The following is a 13,574-nucleotide window of genomic DNA, read 5'->3' on the forward strand; positions in this document are numbered from 1 at the left end:
TTTTGAAACCAAAATGCTGTTTTAAAATTAAAATCCTTTAGTACTTATCCAGCGTTAATTTTTGATTTGTTTGATCCTGATTGATGTCGTCCTTTCTGAGATTATTGTTGCCCGCAGAGTCTTTTAGCAGGAATAACAGTATCTAGCTGAGAATTTGGTTTTCAGTTTGTATTATTTTTTGCTTCCTGTTTAATGTTCCTCACTAACTTGTTTTTAACCAGAAGGAAAACGCAAGCTCTTTTACGAGATATAACGAATAGTTTGAATGTACAATGGCAACAACGGCTTTCTTTTTACCACTAAAAAGGGTGGATAAATTTTACCTGATTTTTGACGACTTTTTTTTTTAAATTTAATGTTGTTAAAGAAATTAAAAAAAACTCTTGAGAAATAATTAATAAATATTAAAACCCATTATTTTTTACAAGTTAACGTATTAGTAAAAAACAAAAGATTAACAAGTCAATGTTTTTACACATTTTGACCACAACCTACTGGCAAGCTAAAATACATGTTAGAGGTTTTATTTCCTGCCTTATCGTGAATTCTACCGGTGTAGTTGTTAAGATAAGATAAGATAACAGCCGTGCTATGTGCTATTTTCCCACCCACCCAGGTAACCAGCATAATGCCGATCGTGATTCAGTTCAGCTCAATCCCTTACCCCGTGCGGTTGTCGTTTATTTCGATTGAATTTGTTGGGGTGTGATTAGTATTAAGATTAACGGATAATAACAGCGTGTTGTCTCATAAACAGGTGAGAAGGAGTGAAGACCGCTAATAAATTAGGTGTAGTTTTCCTAAAAAATGAATCATTCTTCAGATTCATTTGAAAGTCGGAAATTGATCATAATGTATCGTAATCGAGCCTACCAATCACGAACAACAGCCATCGAGACTCGCCTTATCAGCTAAACCCGCTGCACGAACGGTTCTACACCGCTCTAACCACGGGAAGTGTTTGATAAGATAGTTTACACAAACATGGGGTGCGACAAATTTAGCAATACGGCGGTTTTTTTCTCTCTTCTGTCTTCTATGTGTATCAAAGATGATCATAAAACCCCTTTTGGAAGGGAAGTGTGAACATTGTGCATATGTTGTCACTCAAGACCTCGTTGAACCTGTGCGCGTAGATTAGTTTTGTGTTAAGAGAAAAAGAATTGACTTAATCAATGTTGAAATTACAGTTGTTCACTTATGCTACTAACTGTTTGCTACAATAGTTCATCTAATTTAAAAGTGTGTGGTAAAGTGCGAGTATGTGTACACGATCATATTTCAAAAGCCTGCATATTTGGTCGCTGATAGTGGTTGTTTATTAAACTGTGATACGATGTGTGCAATCGTGTAACAAGTGCAAATGTACAAACATTTGAAAAGTGCCTGTTTGAGGTTATAAAACATAAAGTGGCAGTTTGCCTTCTCAAACCGAGTTCCCTTTCAGTTGCGAGTGGAACAGGAGTATAACTATAACAAACAGTTCAATGTTGCAATATTTGAAGCTCACCCTATCCCAACATTAAAGCGATACTGAAACTATTCCGAATAATTTCTTATCAGTTTGTCCTCGGGTTGGCCTAAACAATGTCCAAAACTAGGTCAACACGTTCTCCAAAAAGTTATCCCGGATTTGAGCAGCCCCGTAGAGGATAGCGATTACTGGACGTTGAACAATAGATTCAAGGACACCAAGGTTGTTTCTTCAACTGAAAGGATTTTGAAGAATTTATGAGTGTATTGAGAATACATTCAGTTGTATGGCTTCAGTAGCGTTAGGGCGTGGCACTAAGACACTAGGACTTACACATTTGCCAAGATGCTCTGCGTCTCCACCCTATAAAAAGGCATAAATATGTCAGCAAACTTAAGCATTCCTATGCTACAGCATTTATTCAAAAGTATTGAAAGTATTGTGCCTTTATTCCAAAATCACACCAAAGGATAACACAGGAGTACTGATGAATCAGAGCTATTTTTAATTACTGATAAAAAACATCCCCCTGATTCATCCATCATCGATCGATAGTACTTTTATGCACCACTTCTAGGAAATGATATTGGTATGGTACCTGCTAGAGCCACATGATTCATGGTAATGGTACTCCGCCAGTTTAGCCTTAAACAGATATAACGTGCAGACGAAGAGCTAAAATGAACGTCGCTGCATTATCGTAACAGTGGCAGCAGGTTCATTTCTTGAGTATGACCAAACAAAGCATAGCCATAGGGTGGTAAGATTTCGGCTCCCCACGACAGGTGAATTTGCAGAGCAGGTGAAGCCACATTTCTTACCGCGGTATCGGGGTTCGCGCTCGCGTTATCTTATCTGCGTGCGTCGTAGCGATTCAGCCTTACGCAAGGCAAATTCCTAGTCCGGGTAGGGCTGCGTTCAAGTGGTTGCGAGCAAACGTTTCATTTTCGTGCGTCGATTGAATCGTGTTTGAAGCGCAGTTTTTGCGTTTGTCTAGATCCGAGGATCAATGCTTCGTTAAAATCCTCAAATTCAGCTCTCTTTAAGTATACGCTTTGTATTTTGCAGTATTTTGTGTAGGAGAGCATTACCATGAAGTTAGTGACGTCGGTAACGACGTGTGTGCTGGTGGCCCTGGCACTAACCATCGGCGGAGAGGCGCAGGAAAATGTCCTCACCCGCGTGGCACCGTCCATGCTGGAGTGCTACGAGAGTGCACAGATCTTCGAGCGGGACAACCGGCTGCCAATGACGATGAACATGCTGATCGAGCTGATCCGCAAGGTGGAGGATACGCCCGGATTCCAGCAGGATATTCGACAGCTCGCCATCAGTATGCTGCATCGCTTCAGACAGGATGGTATTGTGCGGGCACCGGGCGTAACCAGCATGTCCGGTGTGATACCGTTCAGCCCTACCGAGTTCCAGTTTACGAAGCATCGTGTGCTGTTCTCCCGTCTACTGCCTGGCAATGCGGTCAACTTCCCGAACGCTACATTGAGCATTGACGAAAGAGTATGTATGATGGTTAATTTCAGCTCAAACAGCTCCCTTTAACATGTTTTTCAACTTCTTCTCTGCAGTGTGCCCTTCATTTCATGCTCTCGAACTCGATCGATCGCCGTGTGCGAGGTGATGAGAACATCCGCTGCTCGCAGCTCTCCCAGTATCGGGCGGCTCGAGTACCGCGCGAGCTAGATTTCAAGGATCGTAGCCGAATGCGATCGAACTATCTGGGCGATAATGAGATGCTGGAGCAACCGGAAATGGATCGCATTCGCGAGCATATCAAGAAGATTAAGCATAAGGCATCGTCAGCCGCACGGCTTGAGATGGACCCGGACGAGGATCACCCGAACGATGAGGAAGAGCATCCCGAGGCGACCGTCGAAGGAGACGACGAACCACAGGAGGAACCGATCGCTGCCGCGGGGGAAGACGAAGAAACTGGCGAACCGCTGGAAGAGGATGGTGCGCTCGGAGAGATCGGTGACGTTAGCTTGGTGGACATTGCCTCGAATGCGATTAGTGCCTGCCCGGTGGAGAACGGTGTTGTCTATACGCTGTGGGGCTCGGTAATGGCCGGCACGGTATTGGCCGGTATTGCGGCCGGTTTGGAACCGCAAACAGTGCAGCTGCGTGATCTTATGTCCCGGTCGGATCAGTACCGCAGCCGGCAGGTACAGCCAATGCGCGTGGACAACCGCTGGGCAGCGACACTGTCGGGAGATTTGGCCGAGGTGAGTCTGCTGCATGCACCGTCGGTAGCGAACAATGTGCAGGTGGGTGCGGCCGGTGCGTGGAATCGAACGGTTGCTCCCCGCTGGTACTTCCTGAGCCAGCGAGAGCATCTGCAGATGACGGACACGGAGATTCGGGCAGGTATTGATGGGCTGCTGCTGGCCACAAACATTGCCGAGTGGCGTAGCCGGGCGAATAATTTGCGCTTGAGTCAGGTGTTGGATATGTACTACTCGCATCGGGGTGTGTTTAACAATACGGTGCGGTCGTGTAATCGTCGCGATCTCTTTACAACGGTTGCACCGATGCAGCAGTTGCGCGAGCAGACGGTTGCGTTCAGCACGGTGCTAGATAAGGAGATGCAGATGCCGTTCACGATTTCCCAGGAAGCTATCATTAACTTCTCTGATCAGGCGACCGATGCGTTGGCTAACTACATTCGTGAGTACCATATATTAATGTGGGAATTCAAAGACCATTGATGACATCACTGTTTGACATCTTCTCCACAGCTTCTGCTCTTAATGATCTGTCGTGTGAAGCGACTGCGATCGTGATGAACGATCCCACCATCTGGCGTACGGCCTCCGATCTGTATATCTTTATTGATGCTGCCTGGCCTCACCGGGACGCGTACTCTGTGGTCTCGTAAGTACTTTCACGGAGTAGTCATGCGTAGAGCTAAAAGACTGTTTTAATATGAGCTTTATTTCTGAATCCTTAGAAACATTCTTGATTCTCTTGATGTGGGTCGCTTCGGTACGAACTATACCATTTTGAATGCACGCGATGGAAATGTGATCGTTAACTCGACCCAGTTCCTATCAGACTTCCATATGACTTACACCCCGGAGCTGCACCAAAGTCGTAAGTGTCTAAAGCATCTTTGGATTTGTAAGTTTGAAGGAGTCCCTTATGTTTCGTTTTATTTTCCAAAACACAGTACCGAATGGATTGAACATCCCGAACGTGTTCCGGCGAATGCGCGAAGAAACGAACAACGTGATGAGCACCGAACGGCGTACAAACAACTTGAGCGGACGATCGAAGCTTGCGTTAATGATCGTACACACGGATCGCGTCAGCGAGGGTGACACCAACTTTGCCATCCAGCATCTGCAAATCTTCCGCGAGGAGGTTCCGGATCTGCGCTTCCTGTATCTGGCTGCCGGCGATCCGGGACGGTTCAATCGGTTCGTGCGGGACGAGCGGCGCGATGTGTTCCCGCTGCGTGAGCTTGAGTCTGGCTCGATCGTGGATACGGTGCGCGTGCAGCTAAGCCCGGTCATTCACCGGATTCAGCAGGAACCGAGAAGGATTGTGAATCCACGCTGTGGCCACGACTGGGTTCAGGAACATTGGGGCTCCAACTCGATGAATCAGTTTGTTGAGCCACGTGGTGTAAACTTTTACCGGTTGCATCCGAACTACTTCTTCCGGCAGGGTGAGAACCGCCGGTTTCGTATTCAGGGCCATGGATTTGCAACGCTAACGGTGTGCCACTCACGTTGGGTTGAACGTCCAAGGTGAGTAGGGGTGGCAGGATGTGAAGCATAAGGCTCAAATGTAACGTATTATATATTCTTTCAGACAAAACTCAACCGAGAACCGCGACTCGATCCAGTGCCGCACGATCAACACGGATGCGTACGATATTGACCTCTCGAATGCTTGCGATGGTCATTCGGTGATTCACACCTGTCCGCCGCTGTTTGTGTCCGTCGAAGGACCGCTCAATCCACCGGCCGTTATACGTTGCTCCGAGCCGCAATGTCGTTTCCCGGACAATGCACGGTTTGCTGTTGTGCTGGACAATATGGGATGCTTCAGCAGTGCTAGCAGGACGGTCAGCTCACTACTGTTGGCGGCCATATTGGCGTTGGTCGTGGCGTTGTTTAAGCAGTCGTAGGAGTGAGAGAGAGAGAGAGTGAGGGTTTTAGGTAACCGTTAGTTTATTGTAAAATCGTTTCGTTTCCGACATCTTTAATGCCCCAAGCTAGTATTAAGAAGGCCCGATGGTACAATATATAATGCGTACCAGTTACGGTTTCATCCATTTCACGTCCATAGAGATACCAGTAACTGAATGACAACATAAACCGATCGTTGCCGATTTGTCAACAAGCATTAAATTAGTATTCGTTCAATAAAGGTTTAATTTTAATATGTTCACTTCCAACCTTTTTTTCTTCTAATAATTGGCCAAGTCATACACACAATTTTTCCTAGACTCTATATGAATTAGTACTGTGTACAGCAATAACTTTCATTCGGATCTGTAATATTTGCGGGTACTTTGGACGGTCCTACTGCTGTTTCTTCGATTGCTCGAATTGAGGCGATACAACAAAAGTTCCCTCTACATAGACTACGTCTACTTTCCTGATAAGACCTCACCAATCTTTTTTCATATGGTGCATGGTGCCGTTTTCCAGACCTTGAGCTTTTTTAGTTAAGAAGGCGTAATGCATAGTGAATTTTGTTTGATTTCCAGAAAATTTCAGAATCAATTTCAAGAATTGATTCGTGATTCAAATGAATTGTCTCAAAAGATTCATTAAGCACAACACTAGCAGTGCCTCTATACGGCGATTTGATAGCAATCTTCCTTCTCACAGTGCGGACGTGGAGACGGAATGCAAAGTAGAGAGCTTTGATGTATCGATCATATCTGGCAGCCGAGTTATCAGGGTATGTTTCCGAAAAGAAAGAAAAGCCCAAAAATACTTTATCAGAGTTGATAAGATAGAGTGTGCCGAAAACAATTACATCTTCCACCGGGGATCGTTGGACCTTTACGATGAAGACTAGCGAAAATAAGCTGTCAGAGTCGATTGTTTGAGAAAAGGAAGCTTTAATGTTCGTAGGCACAACAATAACACATGAATCGATACTAGTTAACACTAAACGGTACGGTAAGTGAGGTTTCATTTTAATCGACTGCTCGAATCATACTCAGTTTTATCTGCTCCACATCTGTCTCCAAACCAACTTCCCCCGACATGTTCGGTAGTCTGTTAGAAGTGTTGCCCGATGAAATCCAAAAACTCGGACACTCGCGTATAAACCGATGGGTAGTTCTCAAACGCACAGCCATAGCCCCAGGAAACGATTCCGACGACACGGCTCTGGTACACCAACGGACCGCCCGAATCACCCTGACAGGCGTCCTTACCCTTGTGACCCGCGCAGATGTGGAATGGTAGGATTGGAGCAAAGTTCTTGTACGCCATTCCGCAACGGCTGTTGCTTACGATCGGAAGCATTACGTGCTGCAGATGATTCGTGGACGGTCCCTGGTACTGGAAGGATTGGATAACATACTATAAGTCTTAAGCCGTTCACTTGCGAACATCAGTACATACGTAAAGCGAACCCCATCCTGCTAGCGATACGGAGGTACCATCGGGTATGGTTAGGCCTCGGTCTGGTAGACTGATCGGTTGCACGGTAGGGCTGAGCTGCAGTGAGCTGACAAGCTTCAAGACGGAAATATCCCACTCGAGCGTCCAATCGTTGTAGCTCGGATGCGTGTGGATTTGGGCAACGGTAATCAGCTGACCGCCCTCATTGCGGAACGTGGAACCAGCGCGTACCTCAAAGTCCGATGGGACAAGCTCTGGACTGGGATATAAACATCAGTGTGTGAGATGGACGTGTTCGTATCATGTGTGTGTAAATCTATATACAAATCATCGGTATACTAACTAATCGACGCAGTGAGCAGCTGTTAGGATGGTGTTTGTGTTCAAAATAGCACCTCCGCAACTGTGCTTGTGCAGCCGCCGAAGCGACACCTGGTACGGATGGGCCTCGATCGTCGTATCGCTACCGCCAACGACGCGAGCCATGTTTCTTTTCGGCACTGAAAGCACACACACACAGATAATCGCAGGTTTAAACACACTCAAGTTCCTCAAACCCCTTAAAACTTACCAGCCGCCAAGCAACTGGCCAACAGCAGACAGAACACCGCAGCGAATCGTAACGTCATCTTTGCGCCAAGGGTAACACCAAACCGTTCAACCGTCAACGGTCCGTTCTTCGCACGGGAGATGAAGTGCTGCTTTTATAAGGTCCATCGATTGCGTCCAGTTGCCCTCCGATCGACTGATATAGCGGGTTTGTCACGGTGGCCCGCGATATACGACCGGTGATAAGTAAATGTGCAATAAGTGTTTATTCATGTAGCCGGCGAGCGTGCCCCACTCTTTATCGGAAACTGTGAGTGTGTCTTGCGCTGGCGAGCGAAACAATTGTAAAGTCATCATGGTCATCAATCCAGATTGGCTTGTTGCAGTGCTGGGTATGTGTGTGTTGAGTGTTTGTAGAAAAATTGGTTACAAGCTTATTCGTGTCGGGACATATTGTCCCGACATCTGAACATCTGATTCATGTCCTCAAAAAGGGAAACAGTGTGTGACTGCACGTTGTACTTTAATGCAAGAAGTTAGCAAGGCTTTGCTTGTATCTTCAATTGTTACTGTCTAGTCACTTAAGCTTAACTAAAAGCTAATCTCTCGAAAACCTTATCCTTCCTATATTTATATGAGTCTGAAAACAACTGAACAACACCGTTACTAATCCTATATTCCGTCTCATCTGATCTTTTCGCCCAATCGAATCATCCGTACCGAAATTAGTAGCAGTTCGGGTACAGAGCGTTCAGTCGCCTGATGTCCTTAAGGCTCATGCCGACACGTTGCCCGATCGTAACGCCACTCGTCTTCGGTACGATCGTTTGCTGTCCGCTGTAGGTGAACGCCGTCGAACCGTAGTGCATCACGCTCTCGTAATCGTACGGGATGCCAAAGTCATCCACTACGGTCGGACCGTATCGATCGAAGTTGGAAGCCTTGTCCGCCTGGATTGCGCTCCAGTTGATCGTCACGTAGAAGTCACGGTCCGAGGCGCTCTGCATGTGCACAAACCCGAGCGCATGTAGGAATTCGTGGATGATCGTACCGCGGGACATGCAGCCGTTCGGTTGCAGATTCACCGTCTGAGCACCACCACGGCGACCCAGACTAGCCCAACAGCCACTGTAGCCACCCTGGAATTAAATGTTTTTAAATTATTATTTAACAGTTTACTTTAGATAGAAATTGTTGAGTTCCTCACCATAACTTTTACGTAATCAGCTTCCGTCGTGCGTGGCTTAAAGCGGACGCAGCTAACTAGCTCGATCTGCTGAATAGCGGACAGAATGCTGTTCTGCTGGCTAATAGCTTAAGAAAAGAAACAAAAAGGAGGGCGTGAGCTACTAGCCGACGCTTCACTTAGAGTGCCAACTGCTTACTGAACGCTGTTGTATCGATCATGTACGGTACGATGTTGTTCGGCCACTTGAACGACTCGCCAATGATAGCGGTGTAGCCATATTTAACCGCCTTCTCCTGATCGCTGGTAAGATCGATATCGCCTTCAAAGTTGCCACCAACTTCCTCCAGCGAGCTCGCCATCTCCATACCTGAGACAAAGCGAGCGAGCAATGTAGTGTCTAGACTTTGGTGCACACTTCCACGATCCTACTTACCAATTTCAGAGTCTCTCTTTACGGGTGTTCCCAGCGTCTGTGACGAAATTGCCACCACACAGAACAATACCCATGATACCGCGTTCATGATGACGAACGGACGATGTTGGTCTATTTCACAGGCCCAAAATAATTCAAACTTGTACTCGCAATCGTTGCAATCGTTCCCAAAACCGAACCGTACAGCGCTGTGTCGGTGGGATGACTTTGGCTAGCGAATTTCGTCCGCAGCGCAAACCTGCACTCGGGAAGCTTAGTTTTAAGATCTGCGTAGAACATCTCATTTTATGACATTTTAGTGAGTTTTTTTTTAACGACCGGAACACGATCGTAAACCAGTGCACGAATAAGGTGCCCAAAATTCAAGCCATAGATAAGATAAGAACGATGATGTACAAAATTTTTGGATATATTTTTTTCAGATGCTGGGCGAAAATGTGATAAAGTTGGACGAATTGTCAAGCAACCAGTAGGGCATTTATAATGGCATTATGATGAGCATGAAAGTGATTTCAGTGGTGTACAGTTGCTTGGGGTGATTTTATGGTCTTCTTACGTGTGCAAAATATGCTTATCTACGAGAGGGATCATTGTTCTGGTAATGAGGTTGGTGTAAAACAATTGTTTGCGATTTTTTATGTAGCATTAACTTCCATATTGTTCTGAACATTATTTTGTAGGTGTACTACTTATTAAACATGTTTTTTTCATTTACTTCATCATAATCATATAGGCAATTTAAACGCGTGAACAGCGTGAACGGCTAGTCGTATTAAGCGTTTATGACAAAATAACTGATAGTTTATTGAAGTACAACACATTTTAAAACCCTGCACAATTTTCGAATGTTGTTGAAGTTTGCGGTAAGTACACAATAAAATATATCCATTACTTTTCATATGAAGTCCAGCAGTCTTAGTGTCCAGATTTTGTTTATGATTGTATGTATCGGTTGCTGAAGTAGAATTTTATAAATAATCACCAAATCACTGTTTTGAAATGCAAGTGCACCGTGTACAAACATCTAGTAACAGTTCGGATACAGATGGTTGAGTTGTTTGATGTCTTTAGGACTTAGGTTATTACGCTGTCCAATCAGAGCGTCTTTCTTTTTCGGAATAATCGTCGGCTGCCCATTTACGCTAAACGCCGTCGATGCGTAATGCATCACACTGTCGTAATCGTACGGTATGCCATGATCGTCAGCCGCCGATGAAAAGTAGCGATTGAAGTTGTGCTCTTTGCCCGGTATTATGGCAGCGTAGTTAATATCCAGGTAGAGATCACGATCGGGGCTACTCTGCATATGAATGAACCCGAGGGCATGCAGCAGCTCGTGGATGATGGTGCCACGGGACATGCAGCCGTTCGTTGACAGGTTGACGGGTTGCTTCGTTCCAGTATAGCCTACCCTAGCCGAACAGACTCCCGGGTCAGTTTCCTGGTAGTCAAATTGAGACAAATAAGAGGGTTAACGCGGCTATGTATAAGCTCTCATGGACTAAAGTGTGCGAACACTTACTGAAATGAAAATGTAACCATTCTGGGTCGTGCGCGGTACAAACCGGATGCAGCTCACCTGCTCGATCCTATCCATTGCCGTGCGAATGCTGTTCTGGTGAACGGAGTCTGTTAAAAAGGTAAACAGGAACACATATCATGTGGAAAACCTAGGAAAAACAGACAAGCATCACTCACTGTAAACGGTGGTATCGATCGTGTAGTAAACGATGTTGTTCGGCCACTTGGTTTTATCATTCACAATGGAGGCATATCCATTTTTAACTGCTTCTGTCTGCTCGAGAGAAAGCATCATGTCTCCTTCGAAGTATTCACCAATTTCTTCATGCATGTTTTCTCTATCAAGGACTGCTTTTTCGTTTATCGCAAGAAGAAGAGAGACACCATTAGTAACACAGCTATCACATGAGACACATCAAACCATACTTACATATCGGAGAGGTCCTTTTAATCGGGGAAGATCTTACTGTATGATGTGATACAAGTGACATCGCACAGACACAGAGAGCCACCAGTGACTTCATTCTGTGTAGAGTTGTTGTAGCTTTATCGCACTCAGAATGATACTAAACTGTTTCACAGGACGTCAGTGGAGCATTCGTGCAAATGGTTTCCGTTTAAGATCTTCACCGTGTGGATTCCAAAGTTGGGAATATTCGCACGATCGGTAGGGTACGAAAAAAAGGCCACGATGAAGATAAGATAAAGCGCATTTGCGGTAATGCTATCTATGCTAGTGTTTTTTTGATGGACTAAAAGGTTCCTCATAAAAGGCAACTGTGGTTGCAGGAAGAGATAATGCTCCAAAAGTAGGTACTAAGTCTGGAGGCTATCATTCCAAGCTTTGTTTCGTTGCACCTCTTTGCTATTCTTTTGAATGACTACATTGGTGCTTTTGAATGGGAGGGCCTTGCTTCTTGAGCGCAATTATCTCAAGGGCAGACAGAACAGTGTAAGCTTAAACAGTCCATTTAACAAAGCGCAATCATTACGGTGCAACAAAAAAGCATTTCTGAGAAATGAACCGGAAAGAATTGTCAAAATGTAAAACAAACGAATCGTGGATTAAACTCCTACGCAGCATCTGGGAAGAGTGACAGATCTTATCGCTAGTGCAAATATTTGCACGCACAGATATTTCGGATGTTTATGTGTCTGGCAGATAGTACTGCGCGATAGTATGAGTAGATACCTAAAAGATCTCAACTGTTCTGCTGCCTATTTAGTAGCAGTGAAACATTTGAACGCATTTTACCATCGTCTGGGAGATATTCGGGTCGTGGATTGTGTGCAAACGTAAATAACACATGATGGCAGCAAAGAGAAAACAGGTTTGTTGATTGTTCATAGGGCGACAGTGCGTCTTGAACTCATCGATTTATGAAAATTCTACCCACAATAAAGGTGGTGCGTCATGTTGTACTGACATGCGTCATACTGTTGGCATTGCTAGTAGAGGAGACTGTTGCCAAACGCTACGAAGAGATTGGAAACCGACATCAGGGCGACATAGTGCTGTCCGATCTACAGTCCGATGCGGCTAATGTCGGTGCCACACAGATCGTACAGGATGCCTTTAGGTGGGTTAAGGGCATTGTACCGTACGAGATTTCACCGGAGTTCTGTGAGTAGTTTAGGGCATGTCGACGCAAATGTTTCTAGTAATCTGTAATGAGCTCTATCTGTCCCTCAGCTCAACTCGAGATGAATCAGATCAAGTACGCGATGGATAGGATTGCGTCGTACAGCTGTGTTCGGTTTGGTCCGAGGAGTCCCACAGACAGGCAGTATCTCAACATTACCGCCAGTCCGACTGGATGCTGGGCAACGCTTGGTATGAATTTACTAGCTAATCAGCTTAATCTGCAGCGAGAAGGATGTCTCGAAACGGGCGTTATTATGCACCAGCTTCTGCATGTGCTCGGCCTAACGCACCCACAGTCCCGCCCGGATCGTGACTTTTACGTACTGGTGGAGCAGGATGCGATCGATACGAGTCTGAAGAAAAATCTGGACAAATATCAGCAGGGTGTGATCGAGGACTTTGGCATACCGTACGATTACGAAAGCATTCTTCACTGTCAGTCGGATGCGTTCGGGTCGTCGGCATCGAATCGAGCGACCGTCGTTCCATTGGTAACTAAATACTAGGGTAGAGGAAAGGGTGGAGTTAATGAAAATGATACAAATGATTTGTTTTTAGGTTGATGTTGAGATCGGTCAACGAAACGAGTTAAGCCTGAAGGATGTGCGCAAGCTGAACAAGATGTACGACTACGAGTACTGTGGACACTGCTACCGTGGCAATTGTAACAAATCTTAATCGCGGTTAAAAAAAATATTGGAGTTGGCACGTAATCAAGCTGGTGGGACTGTAAGCTTTTAATAGTTATTGCATTATTGTATGGTTCCTACAACTCAATTTATAACATCAAAGCCATTGGTAGAGTAGAGTAGATTCCAATTTGATAATAATCCTACTAGGGAAGTAATTATGAACATACATCAATAAATATATGAATTATGAGTTTATGCAATAATGTTAAAAGTGATCGTATAAGCAACTGTTAAGCGATAAGAGTAGAAAGTGAGTTATTCGATACTACAGTGGTTGTAAATCATATGTCTGTTTTCGAACGCCTGATGGCAGGCAATAGTTTGCCAAAATTTTGAATATTAAATTTTATTTCACAATTTAAAAAAAAGCATGAAGATGTTGTCGGTTGATATTAGAAATATAGTATAATATTAAATGCAAAATGTTGAGCAGTGAAGGAAAACATGCTTTTGCATACTTTTAGG

General features: G+C 44.9%; 5 protein-coding genes across 6 annotated transcripts; 2 read left to right on the forward strand and 3 right to left on the reverse strand.

Moving 5' to 3' along the window:
* Window positions 1–626: 626 nt before the first annotated feature.
* LOC1278360 (uncharacterized) lies at window positions 627–5,894 on the forward strand. The gene is made up of 7 exons (XM_317830.5): window positions 627–757; window positions 2,543–2,989; window positions 3,058–4,156; window positions 4,228–4,363; window positions 4,440–4,582; window positions 4,659–5,241; window positions 5,306–5,894. The coding sequence occupies exons 2-7, from the start codon at window positions 2,567–2,569 to the stop codon at window positions 5,622–5,624; spliced, it is 2,703 nt and encodes a 900-aa protein (XP_317830.5). The 5' UTR covers window positions 627–757; window positions 2,543–2,566; the 3' UTR covers window positions 5,625–5,894.
* A 655-nt stretch (window positions 5,895–6,549) lies between these two features.
* Window positions 6,550–7,808, reverse strand: LOC1278364 (trypsin-3-like). The gene is made up of 4 exons (XM_061653979.1): window positions 7,652–7,808; window positions 7,424–7,580; window positions 7,081–7,339; window positions 6,550–7,017 (listed from the first exon to the last, which is right to left on the reverse strand). Exons 1-4 carry the CDS (start codon window positions 7,707–7,709, stop codon window positions 6,733–6,735), a joined length of 759 nt encoding a protein of 252 aa, XP_061509963.1. The 5' UTR covers window positions 7,710–7,808; the 3' UTR covers window positions 6,550–6,732.
* A 327-nt stretch (window positions 7,809–8,135) lies between these two features.
* On the reverse strand, window positions 8,136–9,518 carry LOC1267549 (astacin). The gene is made up of 4 exons (XM_061653977.1): window positions 9,252–9,518; window positions 9,015–9,185; window positions 8,837–8,943; window positions 8,136–8,768 (listed from the first exon to the last, which is right to left on the reverse strand). Exons 1-4 carry the CDS (start codon window positions 9,337–9,339, stop codon window positions 8,355–8,357), a joined length of 780 nt encoding a protein of 259 aa, XP_061509961.1. The 5' UTR covers window positions 9,340–9,518; the 3' UTR covers window positions 8,136–8,354.
* Window positions 9,519–10,143: 625 nt separating this feature from the next.
* LOC133392770 (zinc metalloproteinase nas-14-like) lies at window positions 10,144–11,550 on the reverse strand. Of its 2 annotated transcripts, none has more exons than XM_061653976.1 (4): window positions 11,203–11,550; window positions 10,950–11,120; window positions 10,774–10,880; window positions 10,144–10,692 (listed from the first exon to the last, which is right to left on the reverse strand). In XM_061653976.1, exons 1-4 carry the CDS (start codon window positions 11,294–11,296, stop codon window positions 10,276–10,278), a joined length of 789 nt encoding a protein of 262 aa, XP_061509960.1. In that variant the 5' UTR covers window positions 11,297–11,550; the 3' UTR covers window positions 10,144–10,275. The 2 variants fall into 2 exon arrangements, with proteins under 2 accessions (XP_061509960.1, XP_061509959.1); XM_061653975.1 differs by having other exon boundaries at window positions 10,950–11,123; window positions 11,203–11,549.
* A 441-nt stretch (window positions 11,551–11,991) lies between these two features.
* On the forward strand, window positions 11,992–13,304 carry LOC1278376 (zinc metalloproteinase nas-13). The gene is made up of 4 exons (XM_061653980.1): window positions 11,992–12,103; window positions 12,177–12,396; window positions 12,466–12,908; window positions 12,976–13,304. The coding sequence occupies exons 1-4, from the start codon at window positions 12,080–12,082 to the stop codon at window positions 13,093–13,095; spliced, it is 807 nt and encodes a 268-aa protein (XP_061509964.1). The 5' UTR covers window positions 11,992–12,079; the 3' UTR covers window positions 13,096–13,304.
* The last annotated feature ends 270 nt before the right edge of the window (window positions 13,305–13,574 follow it).

Source organism: Anopheles gambiae, chromosome 3 (assembly GCF_943734735.2).
Source record: "Anopheles gambiae chromosome 3, idAnoGambNW_F1_1, whole genome shotgun sequence".
Lineage (NCBI taxonomy): Eukaryota > Metazoa > Arthropoda > Insecta > Diptera > Culicidae > Anopheles > Anopheles gambiae.

Bases quoted from the DNA above. Each gene is read 5' to 3' on its own strand.
- LOC1278376 (XM_061653980.1), top strand. From the start codon at position 12,080: ATGATGGCAGCAAAGAGAAAACAG. The intron at 12,104-12,176 runs GTTTGTTGATTG...CCCACAATAAAG, and splicing joins TGGCAGCAAAGAGAAAACAG to GTGGTGCGTCATGTTGTACT. The intron at 12,397-12,465 runs GTGAGTAGTTTA...TCTGTCCCTCAG, and splicing joins CGAGATTTCACCGGAGTTCT to CTCAACTCGAGATGAATCAG.
- LOC1278364 (XM_061653979.1), bottom strand. From the start codon at position 7,709: ATGACGTTACGATTCGCTGCGGTGTTCTGTCTGCTGTTGGCCAGTTGC. The intron at 7,340-7,423 runs GTTAGTATACCG...TTTATATCCCAG, and splicing joins GCTGCTCACTGCGTCGATTA to TCCAGAGCTTGTCCCATCGG. The intron at 7,018-7,080 runs GTATGTACTGAT...CAATCCTTCCAG, and splicing joins CAGGATGGGGTTCGCTTTAC to TACCAGGGACCGTCCACGAA.
- LOC133392770 (XM_061653975.1), bottom strand. From the start codon at position 11,296: ATGAAGTCACTGGTGGCTCTCTGTGTCTGTGCGATGTCACTTGTATCA. The intron at 11,124-11,202 runs GTAAGTATGGTT...TAAACGAAAAAG, and splicing joins TAAAAGGACCTCTCCGATAT to CAGTCCTTGATAGAGAAAAC. The intron at 10,693-10,773 runs GTAAGTGTTCGC...TTTGACTACCAG, and splicing joins ATGGTTACATTTTCATTTCA to GAAACTGACCCGGGAGTCTG.
- LOC1267549 (XM_061653977.1), bottom strand. From the start codon at position 9,339: ATGAACGCGGTATCATGGGTATTGTTCTGTGTGGTGGCAATTTCGTCA. The intron at 9,186-9,251 runs GTAAGTAGGATC...GCTTTGTCTCAG, and splicing joins AAAGAGAGACTCTGAAATTG to GTATGGAGATGGCGAGCTCG. The intron at 8,769-8,836 runs GTGAGGAACTCA...ATTTAATTCCAG, and splicing joins CTGATTACGTAAAAGTTATG to GGTGGCTACAGTGGCTGTTG.
- LOC1278360 (XM_317830.5), top strand. From the start codon at position 2,567: ATGAAGTTAGTGACGTCGGTAACGACGTGTGTGCTGGTGGCCCTGGCA. The intron at 4,157-4,227 runs GTGAGTACCATA...TCTTCTCCACAG, and splicing joins TGCGTTGGCTAACTACATTC to CTTCTGCTCTTAATGATCTG. The intron at 4,583-4,658 runs GTAAGTGTCTAA...TCCAAAACACAG, and splicing joins CCCGGAGCTGCACCAAAGTC to TACCGAATGGATTGAACATC.